This window comes from Tripterygium wilfordii, chromosome 16, assembly GCF_013401445.1.
Source record: "Tripterygium wilfordii isolate XIE 37 chromosome 16, ASM1340144v1, whole genome shotgun sequence".
In the NCBI taxonomy this organism is placed as follows: domain Eukaryota; kingdom Viridiplantae; phylum Streptophyta; class Magnoliopsida; order Celastrales; family Celastraceae; genus Tripterygium; species Tripterygium wilfordii.
Genome location: NC_052247.1, coordinates 10,677,332 through 10,704,576, shown reverse-complemented (window position 1 = coordinate 10,704,576; position 27,245 = coordinate 10,677,332). Strand labels below are relative to the sequence as shown.

The window sequence follows — 27,245 nt, the reverse complement described above, 5'->3', positions numbered from 1 at the left end:
TCAAATCGGTATTTTACCGATATTTTATTAAATCGTACCGATGACTCCTCCCTATTTCCAATTCAACAGGTTCAACCGGTTGGTTCAAAACACTGGCCAAAACTAGAACATTATTCAATTTTATCGATTAAAATATTTTTTGGTTTATTTTATTTTCACAAAAGTTTCAAATTTGGGTTAATTATACATTACAGCACCGAAAGATAGGGGTTGTTACAATTTGGTCACCGGATTTGCATTTGTTACAAAATCATTATTCAAAGTGAAAAAATGAAACAAAATAGTCATCCGGGCAGATTTCACTCAAATCCGGTCAGATGGAGTGCTGATGTGGCATTAAATTAACAAATATTGCACAAAAATATGCTTATGTGGAAAATAAAAAAAATAAAAAAAAATATTTGTCTTGCAATTGAATTTAGTGCCAAGGATACCCCTGATTTGGCAATCATTCCACAATTTATATTAAGGTTGTTACAAAGTAGTCACTCAAAGTTGAAAAAATATACAAATTTGTCATTCATTGAAACTTATATAATTTAATATTCAAACTATTAACATAACAAAGTACCAGGAATGGTGATCATTCCTCAAAAACCTATCATCTAATATAAACATATCAAAAGAAGTTCTTAAATGGCATAACATAGCCAAATATCTTAATAGGCATAACATAACCAGGAACGATATTCATTCCTCAAAAAGCTATTATCAAAATATGTGCTCAAATAGCAAAGCATAAACAAATATACCAAAATGCATAACACATAAGTTCAGTTCCAACTCCAGCCTTAATTGGGTGCTCTTGCATTTGATTCTTGACTGGCATTCACAATGGATGAGTATCTAGATGTTGAAGTGACAGCATGCAATGTGTGTTCTGAAACCTGCCTCCTCACCCTTATCTTGCTCCTCCCAGTGTTGCTTGTACTTGGCACTGCCTCATTTGTATTAACATTTCTTTGGATTCTTGATAAAGATCCTCCTCCTCCAATTGAAGCCACTGATGACCTTGTCTGTGGACTTGGAGTTGGAGTTGTATTTGTCACCTACAGAAGACACATATGGTCATTAGTCTTAAATATAAAATTTTTTAATAATCTAAAAATTCAAAGGCATATACCTCCCTCCTGTTTGGTCCATTACAAGTCCTCCTGTTATGCCCCTCAACCCCACATTTGGAGCACTTGACTAATGGATATCTTCTTCTCAATACGCTGGTTGTTTTTGGTTCGTCAAACTCTCTTCTTCTTCTCTTTTTTGGCCTACCTGGTGCATTGGTATACTTGGGAGGAAGAATTGGATCACCATTTACCCTATGCCAAAGTGTTGCACCATTTGTAGGCATGACAGAAAATTCATATGCTCTCATGTAGGCTTCTTTGGTGTAGCATTCATTCACAAAATCCTCAGGATCACGTTGGACATACCCTATCGCAGCCATGGCATGACAACATGGTATGCCAGTTAGGTCAAAGTACCTGCATGAGCATGATCTCTCATTGAGGTTGACAACATATTGCTCAGGCCTTTTGGTCACTTGAAAAATGGAGTGGCCACTATCCCCAGCCCAATGTGCTGTCCAATAGCCATTGTTTGCCCTCTCCATTTCGACCTTGGCAGCAACCCTTGGAACAAGTTTTCCTTGGTACCTTCTCATTTTTCTTCTCAACTTGACATGCCTGTTCATTGCTTCTAGCCTCAACTCTTCCAATAGTGTGATTATTGGTTTGTCCCTAAATTCCAGTATCTTGGCATTGAAACTTTCTGACATATTGTTCAAAATGGCATCATTCTTGGAATGGGTCATGAAAAATGCCCTAGACCACACGTTTGGTGGAATATCATGTAACCAAAGCCATGCCTCTTCCTTCAGACCCCTCATTTTTGCAATCTCCAACTGAAATTCTTGATATGTTGTTGCCTTAGCACATTTAAACAGCTGCTTTTTGAACTGCAAACCCTTGAACCTCTTGGCGAAGTTGCTGTAAATGTGTCTGACACAAAACCTATGCTCAACTCCATTTCCTAATGCCATAAGAGCAGGAACCAAACCCTTCTGTCTATCAGACATGAATGACCACTTGTTCTCTTCTATAGGTCCAATGTCCTCCAACAATCTATCCAAAAACCACCTCCATGATTCACCATCTTCCTTACCTACAACTGCCCATGCAATGGGGTAAATTCCATTATTACCATCTTGAGAAACTGCTGTCAGAAGATGTCCACCATATACACCCTTTAGGAAACAACCATCTAGCCCAATCAATGGCCTACACCCAGCCCTAAAACCCCTCTTTAATGCATCAAGGCACACATAAATCCTCTTGAATACAGCTGGTGTTTCTGGAGTAGGCCTCTCAACAATGTTAAGAAAGCAAGAGCTCCCTGGATTGCTCCTAAGTACCTCAGCACCATAATCTCTAAGCCTCAGATATTGATCTTTGTGAGTACCATCAATCATCTCTTGTGCAAATCTCTTTGCCCTAAAAGCATGTGTTCTATTTACCTGGATAGAGAGGTTGTCTTTGATCCACACAACTAAGTCAATGGATTTTACCCTAGGCTCACCCCTAACCTTTGTTAAAAATTTTTTGGCTAACCATTTAGTAGAGGCTTGCTTCACAACAAAAGACCTACTACAGTTGTGCTTATTCACAAAAGTCTTTATCTGATATGTCTCCTCTCCACTTATTTTAGAGCACCAAATCCTAAAAGGGCAGCCATCCTTGCATTTAACTTGACATCTTTTTTTGTCATTTCTATCAACTCGAATTTGCCTTCCATTTGCCACAGCATAGTCTCTAACAGCTTGCTTAAATTCAGCCAAGTTTGTAAAATGCATCCCAAGCTCAAATGTCACTTCACTCATATCAGCATTTGTATTAAATTCTGGCATAATCCTTCTCCCTTGTCCAACAACTGTTTCATCATCAGAAGAGTGCAAACTCTGCAACTCATCACTTGCATACCCTAATTGGAAGTCAGGATCATCACTTAAACTCATATCACTGCCCCCTCCAGCTATTCTACCTTCCTCAACATCAACTTCATCACCATCAGCTACTTCATCAGATTCACCTTCCTCCATATTATCTCCTTCATAAGATTCATCACCATCAGAGGTATCACTCTCACTATCACTTCCTCCACTTTTATCACCTTCCTCCATATTAATCTCCTCTATTAGTACTTGTTGTTCTACACTAGCTAGGTAGGAATCAAGGACTTCATCATCAAGATCATCACCATCAGATAAATATCCTTTACCATCAACTCGAACCTCATCATCAGCTCTAACATCATCACCATCATTTGCCATGTTTCACACCTGGAAAGAATATGATTAAAAACCACTATTGCTCTAACGTATTCAACTAATTAAATAAATATTTGGGACCACAAACAATAAAGAAAAAAAGAAAGAAAGCAGACAAAGTTGTATGACATTTTTGGGACCACAAAGTCCCTAAATTTGCTACACACGGGACCACACAGCAACAAGTATGCAAAATTTCATTCTTTTCTTGTCACTATATGCCAAATCGTACAAGATTTGGGGTAATCTTAAACCCTAATGGTATAATGAAACATGGACGAAATTGCCAAGACTTTAACAGAGATGAAACCCAGAGAAAAACCAGCACTTACCTCCCCAAAAACCCAGCAACAAATCTGATCTTCGCGAAGCCTTGTTCTCCGTCTCTTTGTCTTCAAGTGTGGTTGCAGAGCAATATGTTTTAGATCTGTGGTTTAGCTCATCGAAGATGGAAGTGTTTGTGATTTAGGTGGGACATTATACGATTTCGCGCCAATTATGTTGCCCTAGAAGCCACATCAGTTGCCACATAAGCATCTACCAACATGGAAGACAAATAAGCAACCATGTTTGCATATTTTGGCCAATAGACGTTGACTGGGTGCCACATCAGCACTCCATCTGACCGGATTTAAGTGAAATCTGTCCGGATGACTATTTTGTTTCATTTTTTCACTTTGAATAATGATTTTGTAACAAATGCAAATCCGATGACCAAATTGTAACAACCCCTATCTTTCGGTACTGTAATGTATAATTAACCCTTTCAAATTTCAATTATTTTAAAGTTTTTTTATATCCCACACGGAAAAGCATTATCGGGAACTTTACACGTGCAAAAACTCAAAACTTACCAAATTCGTGCATCTCCACAAATCCCTCGCTTATTCAAAGGCCGAGCCCGACTCCTCGTTCTCACAAACTTGGTATCAATTTCCAGAGTCCCTCTCTGTCCCTGAGTTGCATCGAAAGTCCCTCTTCCCTGCGTCCGCTGATCTAATCGAGTTTCTCTGCTATCTCCCTAATCCGGTGGCCTTGACAAAGGACAACAACAACCGTAACTTCTTTGTAACGATTTCTGTGCAAGTCCGTGCACCGTGGAACGACTATGGAACTTTATTTTGCTATGAAGCGAAAGCGGTTACGTTTGGACTTCGCGGAAGGTTGTAATGGTATTTTTCACCTTCCTGAACTGACTTTTGTCTATGCTTTGCGTTTTGATTTGTTTACTTGGCTATTGATTGCAGAGGAAGGGGCAGTGCTAGTGTCCAAAAGAAGTCGAAGTGACTATACAAAGGTCCTTTCAAACTAATTCAAATATATTTTTTTCCCTATATGGGTGGATGCTCTTGTTGCTGACTAATCGGGAATATCATCGTCAGAAATTAATATATTAGCATGATTTTTTTTCTTCAAATTTGAATTTTGCTTTGCGATTGATTTAGCTACATTGTTGAATGTTATTATGTTCCCTGGAGGCTACAACTGATAGTGCTGAACACATGAGAATCATGGCATGTATCAATGAGGGCCTAGTTGATTCCATTGATGCTAAAGGAGGAGAAGGAGACAATTGTTACCGGCCGTCTAATAGTGGCCTTTTGAAAAGATCAGTGAGGAGTAAGTTTAAAAAGAAAAATAAGATGAGTTGTACTGATAACGTACCATATTTGGATGAAGAGCCACGACCTAGTCATGTAAAGAGTCTGGCAACAGCCTTCAATGTTGCTCAAAAGCGGTTCTCAAAACCCTCCACTAAGATGAAAAGTACCCTCAGGGATGCAGATCATGCAGTGGCTCCAAAAAAGCAAGGTCTGAGCACATATTTAGAACACCCAAAGGGTGATAGCACCCTCAAAGAAAACCAGTATTCGGAGAAAATGGCAATCAGCAGTAGGAAGATTTTAAAGCAGAGTTGTAATAAAGGACAGAAAAATGGTAACTTTGATAATTCTGTTTTTCTCAAGGTGAGCCATACTTCATTTAATTGAGTGTAAGTTGTTAGTTTTAATTATGTTTCTTGTAAACCTAGAGCTGTTGATGCTTGCTCTATAGGATCAGCAGGAGCTCAAGGAACTCCCACATTTTGAATCTTATGCCATAGAAGAGGAAGAAGGTTCAGGTATTATAATTATTTGTTATTTTTTGCTGTATTCTGTACTCATTTTTGCCAACCCAATTGTTCTTGGGATTTATTGATAGTACCTGTCAAACTACCAGGTGGTTATGGAACCATTTACAGGGCTCGAAGGAAGAACGATGGAGTTACAGTTGCCATTAAATGTGAAATGACGTATTCTGTGGCATTTTTTGTCTTGATTTCTGAATTTTTGATGGTCACTAGCATAGTCTTGGACTACGTATGCTGAAGTAGTGAAGTCCATAGATGACATTTTAATTTTCAAATTCAATGCAAAAAGTGTTCAGGCCTTAGACTGCACCGTGATTGTATAAGATGACTGCCCCTGGACTTGCAATTGTGTAACTATATGAACAACAATGCATTCCTTGCAATATTTTTAAATGTCTTATAACTTCTACACATTGTTTCTGAAGCTATACTGATATTTAATTGATTTCATTTTCAACTCCTCAGGCCCTCATGCAGAGGCACATAGACACCATATCAACAATGAGCTGAAGATGCTGGAGAGATTTGGGTTAGGATTATGAGCAACTTCTCTTCGATTTGAAGTGATTAGTGATTACATTTGTGTTTATTGTATATCAAGGTTGCCATGTTTCTAATATGCTAGTGATGCTTATTCAGGGGTAGAAACTTTGTTATCAAATATGAAGGCTGCATCAAGAGTGGAAATTTTGATTGTTTTGTTTTAGAGCATGTTCAACATGACAGACCTGAGGTAAATTTTAACTAATTGGATTTCAAGATTTTTTTGTTGAATTCTTCAACTTGGCATTTACTTTAATATTTCTAGGTTTTGAAGAAAGAAATAGATGTTTCTCAACTTCAGTGGTATGGCGATTGCTTGTTTAGAGCTAGGGTTGAAAATGGGCCGGGCCGCCCGCAGGCAGCTCACGGGCGGCCCTGTTTAGGCTCGGCCCGAGCTCGGCCCATAAGACAAAGGGGCCGAGCTCGGGCCTAATGGAAAGCTCATTTGATATTTAGGGCCAAGCCCGAGCTTGAAGAAGGCCGGCCCGTAGGCTCTCGGGCTTGTATATATATACACACATGTATATCTATATATTAGCCCAAATAGATTTCCCATTGTTTAAGCCCATCCAAGAAGCCCTAATTCCCTAAATCCATAATCTTTACACTAACCATACCATGGGCTCTGGCCTTGTAAGGCCAATTGCTCCTAATCTCCTATACGAAAAAAATTCTAGCAGACAGAACGAGAGTTGAGAGAGCAAATCGAAGTTCGCAATCGCCATGTATATTGAATGAGAGCAAAGGAACCTCTCTCGTCTTCTCTGATCTGTTTTCTTCGACTGCACGCCAATCGCTTGAGCTCTCATTTCTCGGCCTTTTATCAGGTATTTTTTCTTCCGATCTTAAACCCCTTTTTTAATTTTGGTACTTTTGTGTTGAACAAAAATACCTAGAATCCACAAAGACGAAAAAAAGGGGTTACAGTGGCAAATGCCTCCGACAGAGAAGGATCGGATCCGATTATAGTGGCAAATGCCTCCGACGTAAGCCACTTTGGTTACTTTCAGAGGTAGAGCGTCAAGAAGTTTTGTGTCTCTGTTGTGGTTGGGTGTTTGATTTACGGATCTGTTTAGGATTTGTCGGTTCTTTTGTATTTGGGGTTGGGAGTTCCATTTTTAATGTTTTGTTGTTGCTTCGTGTTTAGGATTTGCATTGCTGTCTTTGTGGATTTCTATAGCTTTTTGTCTATGTACCGGTACCTTTATCACTACCTGGTGGAAAATGATAGTAGTTTTGAATTCTATGTTTTTTATTCATGTAGTTTTGAATTCGTGGGTGCTGTTTCTTGGAAGAATTGTGATATTTACTATTGGGTATTAACTCACTCAACCTTTCATATTTTGTTTGGCTACTGTGCCATTTTATTGTGACGGCAACAAAGTCCATTCCTCCTCCCTTGGCAATTAAATCAAGATTATCTACAGTCTACTAGCACTATTAAATAATCTGGTGGTGGTGGTACATCAACTCAGTACATGAGTTGATAAAACAATGTAACTAAATGTTGTGTTTGCCTAGTCTAAAAGCTAACTAGTTTTGTTTTGCTTTGTCTTATTGGTTTCAAAAGGTCCAGCTGTTTTGTTTTGACATTTTTAGCAAATAATTTGGCTCTTACCGACGCTAATCAAAAGTGAACACACAGTGTCTATATATGTTTGTATGCCATCTAGTTGTGACATGTTTCTGGTTATCACACAAAAACTGTAGACGCAAATCTTTTCTTTGTGTATTCTTTCTTTGTCTGAGAAGAGGGTAAAAGTAGATTGCTGGACAGGTTGAGAGTTTGAACTAGGGAGAGTAAACAAAGCCATTTTTATGGCTAGAGCTGCGAGGCTGCAAAAGACTACAACACTCTGTAATCTAGGAGTGTCCGAGTCTGTTGTAGTATTGTAGATGAACTACAACAGTAAAATCACCTATAATTTTTTTTAGGAATGTGTTTTTGCTATTTTTTGATACTACAACAGTAAAATCACCTATAATTCAAGCTAGCTAGCTAACAATATGTTTTTGCTATTTTTGAAACTCTTCTATTTCAGGATGGAAGTTGATGGTGTGATTACCCCAAAAGAACAGCTCGTGGGTGTGACTATGGATTTGGAGCAAGAGCAAGAACAACAAGAGCATGAGGAAGACGAAGTGGAAAATGAAGATGAGGAGGGAGTTGAAGAGGGAGTTGAAGAGGGAGATGGGGGAGGAGATAACGAAAATGAAGAAAGTTTAGAGATTGATAAGAAAAGAAAGAGAAGGAGATCTGCGGTTTGGGATGAGTTCGACGAAGTAAAAGGAACAAACAAAATGCAATGCAAACATTGCAAGGCACAACTTCAAATCAGTGGTGGCACGACATCTCATTTCAGGAGACACTTGAAGGGATGTGCAAGAAGGATGACAAATCAAAAGTCTCAAAAGATATCGGGTTTCCGCTCGGGTAAAATCACTAGTGAGACATCTCCTCATTCTACTTTTATATATGATTATAAGAAGGTCAGAGATAGTATTGCACATTTTATTCTCATGCATGAGCATCCATTCTCTATAGTGGAGCAAGAGGGATTTAATCTTATCATGAAGAATAGTTCTCATGAGTATATCCCATATACTCGTATCACTGCGCAAAGTGATTGCATGGAAGAGTATGATAAAGAAAAAAAGAAGTTGAAGTCATTACTAAAAAATGTTAGCAAAATTAGTTTGACAACTGACATGTGGAGGTCTTGTCAACAAATAGAATACATGGTTGTTACTGGGCACTTTATTGATGCTAATTGGAAATTGCAGAAAAGAGTACTTAACTTTGTGAATATACCACCTCCACGAGGTGGTGTTGATATTGCTGATGCTCTCTTCAAATGCATGACTGAGTGGGGAATTGAAAGTAAAGTTTATTCTTTGTCTGTTGATAATGCTTCTTATAATGATGTGGCAATTAGAACTTTGAAGAACACATTTCTTAGAAATAAGAAATTGATACTTGATGGACAGTTGTTTCATGTTCGTTGCTGTGCACACATTCTGAATCTTTTAGTTCAAGATGGAATTGCTGCCATTGATGATGTGATTTACAATGTGAGGGAGAGTGTCAAATTTTTGAAAAATTCTGAAGCACGATTTTTGAAGTTCACTGAAATAGTTAAGCAATTGCAACTACCTGCTAGGAAGCTGATTTTGGATGTTCCAACACGTTGGAACTCTACTTTTGAGATGTTGTCACTTGCTTTGAAGTTTAAGGATGCATTTTTTATTTTTAAAGAGAGGGAACCTCTTTATCATAATTTACCAACAGAGGAAGAATGGGAGAGAGTAGAGAATGTATGTCAAATCTTATCTGTGTTCAACACAATCACTAATCTCATATCGGGAAGTGACTACCCAACTTCCAATTTATTTCTTTCTGAGATGTATCGAGTGAAAGAAATTTTACAAAAGAGAGCAATGGATAACAACATATACATCAAAGCTATGGTTGAGAAAATGAATGCGAAGTTTGAGAAGTATTGGGGTGAGTGCAATTTATTGATTTCGATTGCTGCTGTCTTAGATCCACGGTGTAAAATGAAGTTGATTGAATTTTGTTTTCCATTGATTTATGAAAAGTCTGAAGTGATATACAATATTGAGAAGGTCCGTGGAGCTTTATATGAAATGTATGAGCAGTATGCTGCTAATTTTGCCTCAACCAACGAGGAAGGTAGTAGTCAGAGATCATCTAAATCCCAGGGAGATGATGTTGGTTCTAGCTCTACAGTTGATATTAATTCTGGATGGTCCAAATTTGATGAGTTTGTAGACATGACTGAAAATGCTCCCCCTACAAAATCTGATTTGGATGTTTACCTAGGAGAAGTTGTTTATAGATGTTCTCAAGAAGAAAGAGGAAAATGGAATGCTTTAGGTTGGTGGAGGGTAAATAGCCTAAAGTATCGTATTTTGTCAAAAATGGCTTCAGATGTTCTAGCTATTCCCATCACAACAGTAGCTTCAGAGGCTACATTTAGTGCAGGTAGTAGAGTTATCGACACATATCGGGCTAATTTAGCACCAAAAACTGTTGAAGGTTTGATGTGTGGAGGTGATTGGATACGAAATCTTCATGGGTTAAAGAAGAAATCACGCAAGGTGATTATTTCATTTCATATCACTTAACTTCCTATAATATTAAGTTTTAAAACCTCACATTTTAGATTAATGATTGTTTTTTTCTTTTTTTTATTTGTTTGCAGAAAGAAGAAAAGGATGAAGAGTTTGTTCTCAATGTTCCATAAAAGTTAGGTGAGTGTAATACTATTAGATTATGCTCAATATTTACAAATTTTGATTCAGATACAGAAGCATATTGTCATGCATTGAAAGTTAGTTTCTAAACACAAGTATATCTATGTCTTAATTTCTAAACATGGAGATTCAAGCCTGCATAGGTTGTTGATATGGACCAGGTTAATTTCATTCTCGAGTATAGGAAAACAACAAAACGATGAGTGTAATATGTTTAGTGAATAATTTGGCAGGAACATGTTAGATGATTTGGGGGAATTATTATAATCTTCATAAGTGTGGGACCCACTTTATGATCAATGTTCTTTGTTAGTTTCTTATTTACCCAAATACTATTGATTTCCCCCTTTTCTTGCCTTCGACTATCTGATCTCAAGTCATCAATTCAATATGATAGTGTTTGCAAACTAGGGTGTAGCCATGCAGCCATGGGAGAGGGTAGAGAATGGGAGAGGTGGTGTTTGATTTACTGATTTCCTTTTAATTTCCATCACAGGTTATACTTTGTCGATTGATTCCTGTGACAATGCATAGGTTGATTGATATGGACCATGTTACCAAATTCACTTGGTTAATTGATACTTTGCTACTTGCTAGGTTGGAGTTTCGGAAGTTATAGAGTTCATTTCAAAACATGGAGATTCAAGCTGCTTACAATCAAGAAGGATTGTTGGAGTTTAATTACAGATTTTGTTATTGTTTATGAAGTATTTGACTCGTATATTATTTTGGAGTTTACTTACGGATTTTATGTAATGTTGGCTGCTATTGTAGTAATTTTACTTGTATTAATGTTGGATTTTATTTGAGGAATTTTTATAGGGTTTTTTTTATATTTATGATCAAGCCTACAAATGGGTCGGGCTCAACGGGCCGAGCCTAGGGCCGAGCTCTTTTCTAACGGGCCGAGCCCGAGCTCGAGTTTTTGAAGCCCTTTAAGGCTCGGGCCGAGCTCGGGCCTTATATAATGGGAACGGGCCGAGCCTAGGGCCTGTCAAAGCCCGGCTCGGCCCCGGCCCATTTTCATCCCCACTTAGAGCCCTTTCAAGCCTTCATAAGCAGGCAAGAATACTTTTGACCAATAGGGATGTTAAACGTGCAACTTTCTTTTCTCTCGCAAGACCAATAAAGTGTAAGGATCTTCATCTGTCTCTCATCTATGCAGGGAGTAATTCATAGGAATGTTAAACCTGGAAACTTCCTTTTCTCTCGCAAGGCCAATAAAGACTATCTTATTGATTTTAACCTTGCCATGGTTAGTAGTCCTTGTCAGTATATTTGGATGACCGTTTGATTTGGTTATGCTGATTTCTCCTTCTTTTTTTTTTCCTTTTTAATAGAAAAAGCTTATCATATTGTTGGAATTTGACATTATTTTTCATCATTTTCTTTAATTTTTCAGGAGCTGCATCAGAAGTATGGGATTTCTAGTAAGTTTTTTATTTTTATTTTTTTTTCCAGAGCCTGTTATTACTTATTAGAAATGGCATACCAATATTTACATTAAATTAATGCTTTATTCTTCATTTTCTTGTATTATGCTACCGGATCAGTGGATAAAATCCCATCTCAGGTACCTTAAGTTTAATCAATGTTAATGGTTTGTGGGTGATTGCTAATCGGAGGTTTGCTTGTGGTGATAGGAATGCTGTCTAAGATTTTTCCTTTAACTCATACTTTCCATATCAATAGGGCCTTGACTGCCTTCCTGTTTACATACTCTTGACCAGGCAAACCAACATCTGCTTAGAAGCTACTTTGTGTCGTTCAAAAGCGATGCAATATTTTACTATCCAAAATTTAAGAAATTAAAACTAATGTCAAATTGTTTCAGGCAAACTAAAGGTGGGGAATGCTCTAAGCTTTGATCAGGTCACACTTCCCAACACAAAAACTGCATCTCCTACAAAAACTACGATTCTCCCAAGTGCTAAATCAAGGCCTATCAATCCAGAGCCAACAAAAGGCTCCAGGTCAACCTTAGAACCCAAGAACCTGAAAAGGAAGGTTGTGGACCAAAGAAAGACCTCCCATTTCTTCAGTGGCAGTATTGTAAATAGTCGGGGTCCATATGGTTCTGGGGTGACCTCTGTCAAGGAAGTGACAAGTACTAGAACTCCCTCAGCAGCGAGGCCAAGAGAACCTTTTCCTCGTCAAGGTAGGAAGGAGTTAATCAGCCTGTTGCAGGAAACAATGCAAAGTCAAGTCATGAAGCATCATGCTTTTCAGCTCCTATGAGGAAAAGGATTGCTGCCACCCCAACAAATGTGGTTATGAAATTTTTTTATCTCACTCCAATGCCACTGCACTCATATGGATTGGCTGTTACTGGTGCTGGCTCAGTCAAGAGCAGAGGTGTGATTTTTTAAGATAAGCATGGCGTGAACACTTTTGTCAGACGATACGAGAATTTTCTTTGCTGCAACTAATCATTTCTTAACTTGCCTTCAGGGGATGCAAAGTAGAAGAAAGGTCCTTGAGTTGGAAATAAATCGGAGGGCTCAGAATGCACAATAACCATAGACAGACGCGAGAGTAGGGAAATACGTCCCCAACTCGCACGAATTCTACCAAAGTAATAGATCGATTGTATAATTTTACATACATGACCATGATATATCCAAAACAAAAGAAAAAAACAGAACAATTTAAGTACACTACCACAAAGTAGGACACGTTGCACAGGTAGCATATTGTACATGTTTCATTCACTGTTCACTAATTAATTAAACGACAATGTTAAAGATCCTCAAAATTTGATTCCCAAAATTCCCTCAAATATGTGGTATTAAAATAGTCATTGATTAAAAACACACATGTAGGGCTCACTTCATATTCAACATTTTCACATTAAAAATAGTTTTTTTGAGGGTCACTTTTTGAGAATCTCACGCATTATCCATAATTACATAAACTCCAACATCGCCATCACACTTACAATTGATGTTGCTAATGCATGAAGTTAAGTACACCTATGGATGAGTGATAGACCACACACTTTGTAGAGCAGTGAGTATGAGAAGAACAACAGCTGCCATCACAGAAATTGTGGCCCACGGTGTGTTGAAGTAACTTTGTCGTAGAATAGCCTTCCATTTGTGCCAAGGGACCTTATAGTAATCATCAAGGTCCTTCCAAACTCCAGCGTAAAAGAAGTTGTCAGGGGCAAAAGTACAGGAAGCCGAAAGGCCGTTAAATATATTTAGTGCTCTCATGTTATCGCTTGACCAAGCTTCCAACACTTCATTCCGACCAAGTATTTCTATATCCTTCTCGGTATCGATGAGGGAATCAAGGAATGTAGCATAATCAACTAGGACACTAGTATCACAATTACATTCCTCAAAGGCAATGAGATTTCGCAGCAGGACTTCTGTTCCCCCTTGTATTACAATTTTTGGAATTTGCAGAATTCCATCCTCGAATTTGATGTCAAACATATTATTCTTGCTCGAGTCCCGCGCTTGAAACTTCACTCCTGCCCGCTCTAATGCGGTTACAGTCAACTTGTTCCTGGATTCTGTATTCCTTTGGACCGGAACATCCGTGGGCTGATAAGCAATTCGGAAGAAATCCAAGAAATGCACAAATTTAGAAGAACGGTATTTGTCCAAGATGTCTTCTTGCGTGAAGAATTGCTTAAAGCAATGATAGAAAAGTGAAATGATGGAAAGCCGCCCTTCTTCTTCTTTGCTAGATGACGATTTGATTCTAGCAGCATCATAAATTTTCTCAAGAATGAAGTATGGGATCTGATTTTCAAGAACAAGCATGTCTACCATAACATCGTGAAGCATCCAAGGTTTCGTGAAGATGCGGTCATCTTCGACATCCGAATGAGACTCGTACTCCCTATCCTTCAACAGTAGTTCAATGATAAAGACAGCATCCACCAGAATCATCTCCACGAATTCATCACTGCCAATTTGAATGGTTTCTGCATAACAATCGCGCAGTTTGACCTCGTTTTCCTTCACAATTGCAATGTAATCTTCCATGCTTACATTTGGTCGCGCGAGAAATTTCTTAAGATATCTCTGCTTGTGTTCTTCCATGACTTTTAGATCTCCCTTGCCATGGTGAAGTGGACCAATAGAGACTACTTGCGGAGTAAAGGCTGCATCTTTTTGTTCGCGAATCTTTTTGGGAACTCTGTAAATACAGCACTCACCAGACAAGGTTGGCAATAGATCCAACTTTCCTTTGATGGATGATACTAATGGAGTGTATGGATTTTCAACATCAAAGCTTTCTTCTCTGTGCTCCAAAGAAATATCCCTGATATAGAGGTTGAGTTTTGAAAATTTTCTATATCATAGACAATAAGTGGGTTCCAACTGTCACATAGTTTAGCTGGTTTCGAAAAAATAGTTTATGCATTAATCAGTATATTAATCAGCTTTACTGAAGGAATTCATGTGATGAAAACTAATATAAAATAGAAACATTATTAATTAGTATATAGAACTGCGCAAAAATGCACAGGTCTATCTTCTCATAAATCTATCTTATCTAGTGTCAATGCTCTTAACTAGAGGCATAATACATACATATAGATGAATTCTCTCATGATGTCATAAAATGAGGTTCTAAAATGAGGTCCTAATTTTTAGGGATCAAAATATTTTTTAAAAAACTTGGAAAAATATATTTGTATTTTGATTGATCTTACGAACCTAACGACATTTTTTTGTTCGAAACAAAAATCAAATTCAATATAAAAAGTGCATGACAATTCTGGATCATTGGATATAAATAAAAAATATTTCATACACTTTTCAAGTTGAATTTGATTTTTGTTTAGAACAAAAAATATATCATTGGGTTCGTAAGACCGATCAAAATACAAATATTTTTTCAGATTTTTTAAAAAATATTTTGGACCTTAAAAGTGAATCCTAAAAGCTAGGACCTTATTTTATGACATCATGAGAGAATTCCAACATATATACATATATACACACATTTATATATGTAGGTATGTATATATATATGAATTCTCTAATAAAGACGTTCTTATTGAGGTTTATATAAATACCTCTAAATTCAAGTCTTGAGATATGACCAAATGACTGAGATTAAAGTTGATTTAAGGTCTAAGAGTAAGGTGTTTGGGAACAACGAGTCGTTGGTTGAGGGGTGATCTTGACCATTGTAGTGGCCAAAAAATAGTCAGACCCATTTTCTTCAGGTATGACTTAAAAGTCCATTAAACTCTTTGACTAATAAGACCAACACTCTATATACAGGTCTGCTTTGATTACCTTGGACTATCCACAAATTGATCCATGATCTACCACATGTATGACAATTATACACTCTACTTTTACTATTTATATCACATGCATGACTGGACACCCTATCCACATCATTCTCTGTTCAAGCAACTTGCCGCCCAACCTTTCTCTTCATCAAGCCCTCATCATTTGTCTTAACCACAATTACCAAGTCGGCCTCTAAGTTCAACCAATCATAAGTCTTTTCATGGCATCAAGCATGCAAGGTTTATTGTTATCAATCTCATTAGCCCCTATTTCTAACACACGTCACTTTCAAATCATACCACTACAGATCATCCTTGAGATATGTCTCCATATGTGGGTATCCTTAGACAGCTAGCTAGGAAGTGAGAGTGGGGGACAAGCTATAGTGGCCAAAAATGGTCAGGCCCATTTTCCTCAGGTTTGGCCTAAAGTCCATTCAACTCTTTGCCTAACAAGGCCAAGACCCATATTGTAAGTACAAGTCTACTATGATCACTTTGGACTATCCGTAAATAGACACATTGTCCGCCACAGGTATGACAGTCATACACTATGTTTTACTATTCATACACGTGCATGACTGGGTGCCCTGTCCATATCATTCTCCATTCAGGCAAATTACTGCCCAACCTTTTTCTTCATCTCGCCTGCATCATTTGGCTTTGCCGCAATTACAAAACTTGGCCTCTAGGTTCGACCAATCACAAGTCTTTTTTTTTGGTGTCAAGCATGCAAGGTTTGTTGCTCCAAAAAACCTTGGAACTCACGCCCATCTTATCACAAAGGACGAGTCGCAACTGGCGAAATCACCAATTGCAATCTGACTTAAGATTTGACTCCACATGGCGTGACATCACCTTCATTATCTATATAAACTCTTCTTTCTCTCAAGAAAGGAGAAATCGATATTAACTTACTCAAAGACTATGCTCTCTCCAGCCTAATCATACTTTTCTACTTTCCCCATCGCGCCTCCCTCCAAGGTTTTAGCCATCCACACTTGCATCTATTGCAACTCTCTTTTTGGTTTCCGCCTTTACAGACCTGACCGTCGATTATTTTATATTTTAACCCACTTTCTCAAATTGTGGCCATACTTGATAGGGGATTATGGATGCTGGGGGGTAAGCCGATTGTTCTTCAACAATGGAAGCCGGGGCTAAAAGTAGATAGTGATAAGGTTACGACTATGCTACTTTGGGTGCGATTGCACAATTTTCCTCTTTATGATAGAGAAGGCTTAAGTGCAGAAGCTAGTTTGGTTGGACAGCCAATTATATGTGACTTTGTAACCATGTAGGCGTCAAGAATGGATTATGCGCGGGTATGTTTCTTGGTGGATGCTAGTAGAGAGCTTGTGACATATTTCGAGGTTGCTCATATTAATTAGGATGATAGATCATCAACAGTCAAAGTAGAGTACGAATGGAAGCCAAAACGATGCCCTACATGTGGAGTATTCCATCACTACTATCAGTCTATGCATGAAGTGCATAAAGGTGATAATTCTCATATTGGTGTTCAAGGGGAAGAATTGAGTACTACATGTGCTGTACAGGGCTATGAAGAAGCTAAGACTTTAGCAACAAGTAATCTGCAGGAAGAGAAATCTACCTCATTAATTGCTTCGGCGAAAGGAGAATTAATGCTTGATGTTTTCGAGATAACGGGACAAGTAGGAGTTTCTTTATCTGCATAGATTTTAGGTGCTAATGGTACACCATCGTTGAGTAAGTTCTCTTCACGTGGGACTTTTCCAGAAACAGTCCCAGGCGAGATAGAGGAACAATATGATTCTCTTATGGGACGTGCAACTAGTGGTATGAATTCATCAATTTTACCCTTAGTTGGAGGCTCGGCCAAAACAAATTCCTCTTCTACAACTACTTCAGCTAAAGGAAAGATTCAGAAGAAAAAGAAGGTGAGTAGTGGGAAGAGTAATGGGAGGTCTAAAAAGTCAGGTAGGGGAGGGGTAGCTCTCCAAACTATCTCTATGATTGGGTTTTGGAATATATGAGGGCTTAACAGCCCCTCAACTCAAAAAATTGCTAAATATTGGATAAGGAAGGATTCATTTTCTTTATTTGGGCTTGTCGAGACTAAAGCATCTCCTTTTGTAGTTCTGTCCCTTGTAACTAAATTGGACGATCAATGGGAGCATGTTTGCAACAATGGCTCTGATAACTTTTGCAGGCTAGTTGTTTGTTGGGATCCTACCCTTATTTTGGTGGATATCATCTACGTATCAGTGCAGGTTATCATATGTAGAGTTTGGCTGCTATATGTATCAAGTGGACTATTATGCTCATTTGTTTACGGAAAAAATGAACCCAATGTTAGGAAGGAACTTTGGCAATATTTACTACAGTCTAGTACCATTTTTAAGGGTACTCCATGGCTTATTTTGGGAGATTTTAATGCTATTTTGAGATAGAATGATCGACGTGGGGGGGGGGGGGGTGCTTACTTGGCCAAGCCAAATGGATGACTTTCAAACAACTTTGATTGATGTCGAACTCCTAATACATCCGTATCGGGGTCTTTCGTTTCATTTGACATAATGGGCAGGAGCCTCCTAACACAATTATGTGTAAACTTGATTGGGCGATCACGAATTGTTCTTGGCCTACTGTATATACCTTTTGTGAAACTAATTTCTTGCAAGAAGTATTTCAAATCGTAGTTCTATTGTTTTAATAATTTTGGAGACTGAACGTAGGCTTCAGATACCCTTTAAGTTATTCAATTTTTGGGTTGACGATGTGGATTTCATAGATATTGTTTAGAGGGTTTGGCTCTAAGATATTTATGGTACACCCATGTATGTTTTCCGTCAAAAGTTGTAGCTCTTGAAGAAGGAATTAAAATGTCTGAATTGTAGAGATTATGCTGCTATTTCTAATCGGGTGATTGAGGCAAAACAGGTACGGGAAATGACACAAGAAAGCTTGGATAATATGCCAACTTCTATTTCTTGGTAGAGGGAGGATGGCTTGCATTGAGTGATAGTACGACGTGATTTTTTCATAAATTTGTTGCTCATCGTCAATCAAGGAATCAAATAACTTCTCTCATGAAGCTGGACGAAAGTCAGATGTTTGATCCAAAAGAAAAAATTGGTGAAACGACTGCTTGTTTTTTTGAGAATTTATTGGGACAAGTTTCGGTGCCTACTGAACTTCCCTCTAGTTTTTATTTGAACAAAAACTTACTCCTGCCCAGTTTGAGAGTCTAGTGGCAGTAGTCATAGATGATGAAGGTTGTTGGTCCTACTGCTATCCTTGCTATTAGATTTTCTTAACTTTGGACAGTTACTATGCTTGATTAACACAATCAAGATTACTCTTGTTCCCTAGGTGGAGACCCCTCAATCACTAAATGACTTTCGGCCAATTTCTTGCTCTAATACGATTTATAAATGTATAAGTAAGATCATGGCTTCTCCGACGAGGGATGTTTTATCCTGTTTGATAGGCCTAGAGCAGACTGCTTTTGTTCTAGGCCAACAAATTGCTAATAACACCCTCTTTTCATGGGAACTCCTTCGGGACTATCATTTAGAAACAAATTTTCCTAGAGTGGACTTAAAAGTGGATATTCGAAATGCTTTTGATACCCTAAGTTGCGATTATATTGCTTTCTGTCTATAAGCAATGGGGTTTCCCCTTCGATTTATTGATTGGGTTCGAGTTTGTCTCTCTATGACAAAGTTCTCTATTTCTGTCAATGGCGGTGTATTTAGTTTCTTTTCTTCGAGTAGGGGTGTGCATTAGGGGGCCCTATTTCTCCCTATCTGTTTGTTTTAGCCATGGAAGGTTTTAGTGGTATGATAAGGGAAGTTTCGAGGAACTCAAGCTTTCGGTTTCATTGGAGATTCGGTAAGATGAAGCTTACTCACTTAAGCTTTGCAGATGACTTAATGATTTTCTCCCATCGCACCCTGGGCTCAGTCTCAGCTGTTAAAGAGGCTCTCAAATTTTTTGAATCTTTTTAGGGTTTAGTTAGTAACCCTTCTAAAAACAATGTTTTGTTCTTGGGTGTGGGTGAGGAAACTAAGGAGGCCATCTTGGATTGTCTAGGATTTTGAATGGGGACTTTGCTTATCCGTTATGTGGGTGTGCCACTAGTTACAACCAAGCTTTGACATATGGACGAACAACCATTGGTTGATCGTACACTTGGCTGTATCCTTTTGTGGACATCGCATTCCCTATCTTATGCAAGGTGGCTACAACTAATCAAATCGATACTCCTTTTTATTCAGGTGTATTAGAGTTCTGTATTTATTCTCCATGTTAGCATTTTTTGGCGTATTGAGAGTATTCTATCTACATTCTTATGGAAGGGGATCTCTCTCTCCCAAGGAGGGTCTAAGATCACGTGGAGCTCATGGTTTAACGATCAAAGGATTAGAAGAGTGGAATCGGGCTACAACTTTGAGACATGTTTGGCGTATCTTGACTTCTAAAGGAAGTTCATTATGGGTTGATTGAGTCTACCATTATCTTATTAAGAACTGTTGTTTTTGACAATTAAGATTTCTTCGTTGCCCTTCTAGGAGTTGGAGGAAGATTCTTCAGTGTAGGGATTGGTGTCGTAGTTTATTCAGGTTTAAAATTGGTGATGAGAAGGATACTACACTATGGATTGATTTTTGGTTGCCTAGTGGTCCTTTGAGTGACTAAGTCTAGGCTAGAAGAGCTTATTCTTCGGGTTGCCTTAGGATGCCAAGGTTGAGAGGATAATTTACGGGGATTATTAGCAATTTCTTGATAAGCCCTTTGAACTACATGAAATTTGGGAGATAGTTGATTTTCATCCTAATATGGAGAGGAGAGATAGGGTTATTTGGCAAGGTGATCTATAACAGCCCACCCCCTCAAGTCCAGTAACACTTTGTCCGCTTTGGGCCCAATTGGCCCTTACGACTTTGTCTTCTTAGGAGGTCACCTATCCCAATATTACTCCCGTAAAAACACGCTTAACTGTGGAGTTTTTATGGGATTTGGTGCCACCACTCCAAAGAAAACCGATTGTTACTAGTTTACGAGTTTGGCCTATTATATTTTGCATTTCCCCTCAACCACTGTCCGATGTGGGATAGTGGACATGCCTCTTGTGCCACACGTTGTACTCCCCTTAGGAGCCGTACACACGTGCTGACACACAGAGCCCACATTCCACCCCTTTTAAGAGGCTTACGTCCCCGTGAGCCCACCTACGCAGGACCATGAGTACCACACCGACCCAACCTATCGGCTTCGATACCAACTGTAATAGCCCGTCCCCTCAAGTCCGGTAGCACTTTGTCCGATTTGGGCTCAACTGACCCTCTCGACTTTGTTTTCCCAGGAGGTCACCCATCCTAATATTACTCCAACAGAAGCACACTTAACTGATCCCAATATTACTCCCACAGAAGCATACTTAACTGTGGAGTCTTTATGGGATTTGTTGCCACCACTCCAAAGAAAACTAATTATTACTAGTTTGAGAGTTTGACCTATTATATTCTGTATTACACCTCAAGCATTGTCCGATATGGGATAGTGGACATGCCTCCTATGCCACACGTTGTACCCCCCTCAGGAGCCATACACACGTGCCAACACACAGAGCCCACATGATCAGACTAGGATATTCACCATCAAATCAGCCTAGGAGGTTCTGCGTGCCAAGCGCCAAGTGAATACTAGTCATCAAATCCTTTGGTTTAAGGGACATGTCCCTCGAGTTCTTTTTTTTATCATGTGGGTAGCATGTTCGGAGAGGATTTATACTATGGATAGGTTGTTGCGTTTCGATCTTAATAATTGCCCTTATTGCTTATTGTCTTCTACCTATGTATCTTGCAGGTTGCTAGTGGCCTACCTTGACCTTTCAACAATTTAGTTCGAGCGCCTACCAGTGCAGTAACTCTTAAGCGGGAGGTCGTGTGTTCAAGTGTCATGAGCATTTTCATTATCGCAAACCCTATATCGTAAAATCCTCAATCCTAAAATATTTGAGATTAAAGTTGATTAAAAATCTCAAATCCTAAAACCTTAAACCTAAAACCCTAAAATTTAAAATCTTAAACTCTAAAACCCAAATCTTAAATCCTCAACCCCAAATATTAAAACCTAAACACTAAATCCTAAATTCCTAATCCTTAAGCTTTTTTTTTTGATATATAGTTTACGCGGTTAACAAAAAAAAATTATTTATGTATTTATAAACGTGTTACTGAGTAATTATACTACTTTTTAGTCTATGAATATATATACATGATGTTTTATTAAATATACGATATGAAAAAATTTGTGCAACACATGGGTCTAATCACACTGATATCTAAAAATATTCCATAATTTAGATTTTATAATTCATACGTGTTACGTGTCACGTAATAAAGAAATAAAAATTTTTGAAAATAAATTAAAAATAATTGAATTAAAAATTCATGGCTCTCATACGCATGTAATTGGTAAATTCTTACTACAATCTAACCATAATATATTTAAAAATTTTAAAAAGATTATTTCACAAGCTCTATTTAGTTTTTATTTGCAGCAAATGATTCTCCTGTTAAGAATTCTTTTTGTTTAGTGAATACAGCAAATTAGAAGGATGTTTTCTTATTCAATTTTAAACAACTCAACTGGCTATGTATAGCCTTACATGCCTATTAACGTGGTAAGTGACTAGGAGTAGGAAACAAACAACTTGTCCTTAAAGAATAGGAATTATTCAACCACTAAACAACTAACATAACCACATCCTAAAGACTCGATCAACACTAAAAACCAACAGTTTCAACATCCTCCCTTAAACTGAATACTAATTTTCTTCAGTTTATACTTGGATCTGTGCAGACCCCCAATAGATTTGTTGCCTAGGTTGAGATTGGAAGGAGATATATAGGATTTCTTCTCACTATAGACATCATAGGTTGCATGAACCATAAGAATATAGAGGTATGGCCTATGCAATCGCTACATGGTTAGTCCATAGGTCTTAATGGGCCTTTGTTTCTTCAACTCAAATGTTGGGAATAGCATGGGTTAGGTATAGAGGCAATTTTGGTGTAACCTGAAATGGAGCATCGAAGAGGATAGAGAGACTGATTGTCAACAAGAAGTAGTAATTAGGGGGTTAAGAAGCCAAGGGAGTTGAATTGAATAAGGGACAGTGAAATTAGGTAGCCTAGTGCTTTTATTTCTTGATTTCATTCCTTGTATTTGATTTTAATTCTCTTGCTTTAATTACTTGTTTTACATGAGTTATTAATCAAACAACAATTTCGACTCTCCAAATAGCGTAGGACTTAGTCACAATTGGTACTTGATTGAATTGCCAAAATATTCTCGTGAGATGATACTCAACTCACTCTTTATTACTTGTGCGACTTGTGCACTTACAAATATCACGCAACATATATCTTCTTTAATAAGGGCAAAACGCACCCCTTACAAGTTACAACTAACAAGGCATTTTCTCAAGCTTGGTGAGTTCGGTTTTGATGCATTAGTAGCTAGTTTTGACCTAATGAGTTTGTGGCTTCGGAAGGGGCGGAGCAATAGAGGGACCGGGGGCCCCTCTGGATTTTGAATTTTTTTTAATATATATATAAAGTAGTCTACAATTGTATTGCAAAATGATTGGCGGCATGATGGAAGTTGGTCCTCCAATTACTCCATGGTAAGTTCGCGAGTTCGGCTCAACCTCTTCTGTTTTTTGTTTTGTTTTTTCTTTTTAAGAATATCTTAATTTCCCTTTCAAGAGTCAAGACAACAAAACGGGGATTTTCGTCTTTCATTAAAAAAACAAACATTTTAATTTCATTTCTTATATTTTATAGGGATAAGTATCCGGGAGACCCCTGAACTATAAAAAAAATGTCACTTGAGCCCCTAATCTTTTTTTGGTGTCAAACCAACCCTTCATCTTCCAACATTAGTTCAAAGAAGCCCTTAGAGCACTTTTCTGTCATAATGATCGTTAACTAATGATGTGTAATTTTGATTTTTTTTAATGAATTCCACATGACACACACATCGTAATGGCCAATTAAATAATGACATCTATCAATTAACTTCATCTTCTTCATTTTTTCCTTCCGCCCAGATCTTCTTCACGTGAACATTTTCAAAGTACCCATTATATTTAATAAGGAAAGTTTACTTCATTCAGACCTATCCCAATAGTAAGAGCAGATTCTCGGAGTTAGACATTCCGAATAGAGATTGAACTACCATCAAAAGCTTGTTATAGTGAAAGGGAAATGGATCCGAACTCCTCGTAGCAAAGAATGATAAGAAATTATGAACTCGTCCTCTTTAAGGCGAAAAGGAGATTCACCCTCGTTGACAAGTCTACACAGCCAGGGGATGTTTTACCTCTCATTGATCTCTTGCATCGAGGAAGCATCAAGATTGGGCTCTAAGCCGGTTGGCTCTACATACTTCCAATTAGAAGTACCCCTAGGTCAGTCATTGGGAGAGAAGTACCCCTAGGTTAGTCATTGGGAGGAGACATAGTTTTGGAGCAATCTCCAACTGAACAATGGAAGATATAACCCAAGGGGATGTCATCTCATTCACGTTTTGTCGAGATGAAGCAAATAATGTTCGTCTCAGAATGAGTCATAGAGCTAGAACTAGAAGAATTGAAAGACGTAGAACTAGAACCTAGAGGTATAACCTCGGGAAATAGAAGACGACACATTAAAAAATGATCAGAAGAACAAGCTTGGAAAGAAAAGGTCCAGCAAAAATGAAAGGAAAGGTCCAGCAAAATTGGAAAAATGCTGCTTCTCTGAATATATAGGGGAACCCAACATGGATCAATGTTCAGAAGAGCTGCAACTAATCAGATTCTCTCATTTGATCCCTTGATCTCAACAGTCGATAAGGCATTACAGTAATAAATGCGTAACGATTTCACAACTTCACCACGCCAACCATATCATTCAGGTTGAAGGTGTGGGGCGTATGATGATATAAAATTATCCTTAACTTGATCGATGACACGTGCCACAAAGATGTCGAGTTGACACCTTGATTGAGGTTTTGGACAGGTTTACACCAAGTTGTTGACCAAGGCACAATCGAGATGATGAGCTAAGCTAACAGCACCGAATAGTGTGATCTACCCGAGAAGACATCTCATTACTATACCTCGTAGGATCATCTCAAAAATCATAGGTGGCCAAATAACAAGGGAAATCAAGAGTCCTAAAGGATACATACTCCAATTAGATAAGGAATATGGATGAAATTCACTCTCCTCAAAATCTGCCTAAGAATCAAGGAAGTGATTTACTCCTACCAAAATTAGACATCTCAAACTCATATGAAAGGGGTCCTCCAGTGCTAGGTAAATGATTCTGTATTCTTAACTCTATATCTTGCACTCTTGATTGCTAGACTTGAAAGAGAGCTCTGAGCACCGAACACTCCTAACTAATTGTATCCCTAATATATTTAAGCTTTTGAGAGGTGCCCCTATGAGCATTCTCGGGGCCCCCGTAGCTCATGTCTTTGCTTTTGTAAATCACCTATGTACATATGAGGAGTCACCTCTGACAGTAGCCCGACCGCCTGGTTCGTTACCCAGACCGAACAAGTTTTGGACGTCATCAAGATCCATTAACTTGGAGGTTAAGTTGTATATTAGATTAAAATTATATTTTTTTTATAATAAATTTCTTGTTTTTTTTTTTACTAATTAAGATGAGCGGCCATGTCTATACATCTTATGGAACCAAAAAGGGGAATCCATGTATGACACTATATACATACATGGAAGACATGAAACATCAAACACACACACACATGTATATATGTATACGAGAATGCTCACATACGGACGCCCGAAATACGAACGTCCGTCTTTTTGCCTAAATCAAGAAGTTGACTTCTTATTTTGTTGTGGGCACCATTGCTGTGTGAAAAACGGCCGCCCATAAGTTTAAAATTTGTAGGTGTTCATATTAGAGTCTTTCTCTACATGTATATATACTCATAATTAAATGTATACACTAATTACGAGATCTCAATCAATATTATATTATAGAGAGAGTATTTAGAACCTGACACATTGGGGTGATTCTGATGACACCATACTCTCTAGTTCTGCCAATGGAGACAAAGAGAACATGAAAAAGTTAAATACTGAAAAGATGAAATTTTAATTTTGATAAAAAAAGAAATTAATAGTTTGGAGAAACAAAAGGAAAGCAAATGAATTAAGCAAACATATAATCGCCACCAATGAACTTGAGATACAATTGGTTACCGTTAAAAAGTTTACCATCAGGTGACCGGGCCTGGGCCTGGGCCTGGGTCCGGGTTACCTGGAAACAATTCACGAAGCCCACGCACAACAATTTTATTGATGTTTTTAGATTGAGTTGTGAGATATAATTAATTTAGGTGGGTATTTAATAATGACATAAACATTTTTCGTGTTGTCAACATCTTATTGATGGTGAAAAAAGACTTGTCAAACTAATAATATAAAAGACTTATCAGACTAGAAAAATAATATAAAACATTTTGTCCGCTCATCTCTCTGAACATATTGCTCATCTCTCTGGACATATGTATTCCATTAGAGGAATTGTCTCATCTCTCTGGACATTCCATAGAGGAATTGTCATCACAAACATTCAAAGCATACTCTCATCGGGGTTTCTTTAGTATCAACTGAAAGGATTTACAATCATGTACATATATAAAGTTTCATAGAAAATTGGCATTGAAAGTAACAAGTTAGATACATACCAACTAGGACTTTCTTACTCCAAATTAAGGACTAAGCATGCCAAAAATTAACAGAAATCATTTGCCCAATCTCACTCAAATTCAACCTTCCCTCATACAACAAGCAAAATGTGCCTAACAATTTAGATGAGGGGACACATAATGAACCTTGAAACACATTAAGAAAATTCATGAATAATGACCTAATGAATTCACTTTCTCCATGAAACATGGAATGCTTTAGCATGCTGACCAAACTCCAAAGTCTCCATATCCATAAAACCCAGTTCAAAACATCGTGTCTATTTTTATTTTCTACGTGATAATGGCTTTGAGCATGGAGATTGAAATTGATAACACAAAGAATCACAACACAAACAAGCTACATTCACGAAAAGATCTAAAACCAATTAATAACCTGATTTGGCTCGAACCCAACTGTCTTGATCTTAAACACCGCGTCTTTTTCTCCCTTCTCTTCTTGGATCTCTTTCTCCTCTTTTCTTCTCCTCTTTTTTCCCCCACCCTCTTGCCTGCTTTGCGAGGCAGCTCTCTATATAAATAACTAATGGAAACAAGATCCAGATCCAGATCCAGATCCTAAATTAATTTGATGATAATGGGTTTTTTTTTTTTGTGCTGCAATATATATAAAGATTTTAAATAAAGCAAATTTGAGTTAGTGGTAGATCGTACTTTAGTAGTCCAACTTGGCTGCGGACAAATCAAATGAAATAATATAATTTAAATAGAAAATGAGAAAATGAATAATAAAAACTAAAAGGGATAGAATGAATGAACAAGCCTTGCACTTTCATAATACCACATTTATTTGTGGATGACCCACATAAAGAAAATGAATATCCACATTATATGTGGATGACCCGAATGAAAAAAAAATTCGTGTGAAATTATTTCTACATTGATTCAATGTCGGGAACAAGGGCGGAGGTACGTGTATC

The 27,245-nt window shown here is 37.9% G+C and overlaps 4 protein-coding genes across 12 annotated transcripts; 2 read left to right on the top strand and 2 right to left on the bottom strand.

Annotated features, from left to right (window-relative positions):
* Nucleotides 1–519: 519 nt before the first annotated feature.
* Nucleotides 520–3,777, bottom strand: LOC119980789. Its single transcript, XM_038823579.1, has 3 exons — nucleotides 3,655–3,777; nucleotides 1,124–3,334; nucleotides 520–1,049 (listed from the first exon to the last, which is right to left on the bottom strand). Exons 2-3 carry the CDS (start codon nucleotides 3,323–3,325, stop codon nucleotides 792–794), a joined length of 2,460 nt encoding a protein of 819 aa, XP_038679507.1. The 5' UTR covers nucleotides 3,326–3,334; nucleotides 3,655–3,777; the 3' UTR covers nucleotides 520–791.
* A 2,837-nt stretch (nucleotides 3,778–6,614) lies between these two features.
* Nucleotides 6,615–11,105, top strand: LOC119981070 (nucleolar protein 12-like). 8 transcript variants are annotated; one of them, XR_005463984.1, is made up of 6 exons: nucleotides 6,615–6,823; nucleotides 8,039–8,442; nucleotides 10,057–10,118; nucleotides 10,223–10,271; nucleotides 10,672–10,770; nucleotides 10,872–11,105. XR_005463984.1 is itself a non-coding variant. In XM_038824051.1 (5 exons), the coding sequence occupies exons 2-4, from the start codon at nucleotides 8,040–8,042 to the stop codon at nucleotides 10,262–10,264; spliced, it is 507 nt and encodes a 168-aa protein (XP_038679979.1). In that variant the 5' UTR covers nucleotides 6,616–6,823; nucleotide 8,039; the 3' UTR covers nucleotides 10,265–10,271; nucleotides 10,872–11,105. The 8 variants fall into 8 exon arrangements, 5 of the variants coding, with proteins under 5 accessions (XP_038679978.1, XP_038679977.1, XP_038679979.1 ...); XM_038824051.1 differs by lacking the exon at nucleotides 10,672–10,770 and having other exon boundaries at nucleotides 6,616–6,823; XR_005463986.1 differs by lacking the exons at nucleotides 10,057–10,118; nucleotides 10,223–10,271 and having other exon boundaries at nucleotides 8,039–8,430.
* A 328-nt stretch (nucleotides 11,106–11,433) lies between these two features.
* On the top strand, nucleotides 11,434–12,512 carry LOC119980788. Its single transcript, XM_038823578.1, has 3 exons — nucleotides 11,434–11,529; nucleotides 11,677–11,704; nucleotides 12,109–12,512. The coding sequence occupies exons 1-3, from the start codon at nucleotides 11,434–11,436 to the stop codon at nucleotides 12,510–12,512; spliced, it is 528 nt and encodes a 175-aa protein (XP_038679506.1).
* Nucleotides 12,513–13,091: 579 nt separating this feature from the next.
* LOC119981069 (putative UPF0481 protein At3g02645) lies at nucleotides 13,092–26,872 on the bottom strand. Of its 2 annotated transcripts, none has more exons than XM_038824046.1 (3): nucleotides 26,702–26,872; nucleotides 25,611–25,653; nucleotides 13,092–14,552 (listed from the first exon to the last, which is right to left on the bottom strand). In XM_038824046.1, the coding sequence occupies exons 2-3, from the start codon at nucleotides 25,640–25,642 to the stop codon at nucleotides 13,247–13,249; spliced, it is 1,338 nt and encodes a 445-aa protein (XP_038679974.1). In that variant the 5' UTR covers nucleotides 25,643–25,653; nucleotides 26,702–26,872; the 3' UTR covers nucleotides 13,092–13,246. The 2 variants fall into 2 exon arrangements, with proteins under 2 accessions (XP_038679974.1, XP_038679975.1); XM_038824047.1 differs by having other exon boundaries at nucleotides 13,092–14,531.
* Nucleotides 26,873–27,245: the final 373 nt, after the last annotated feature.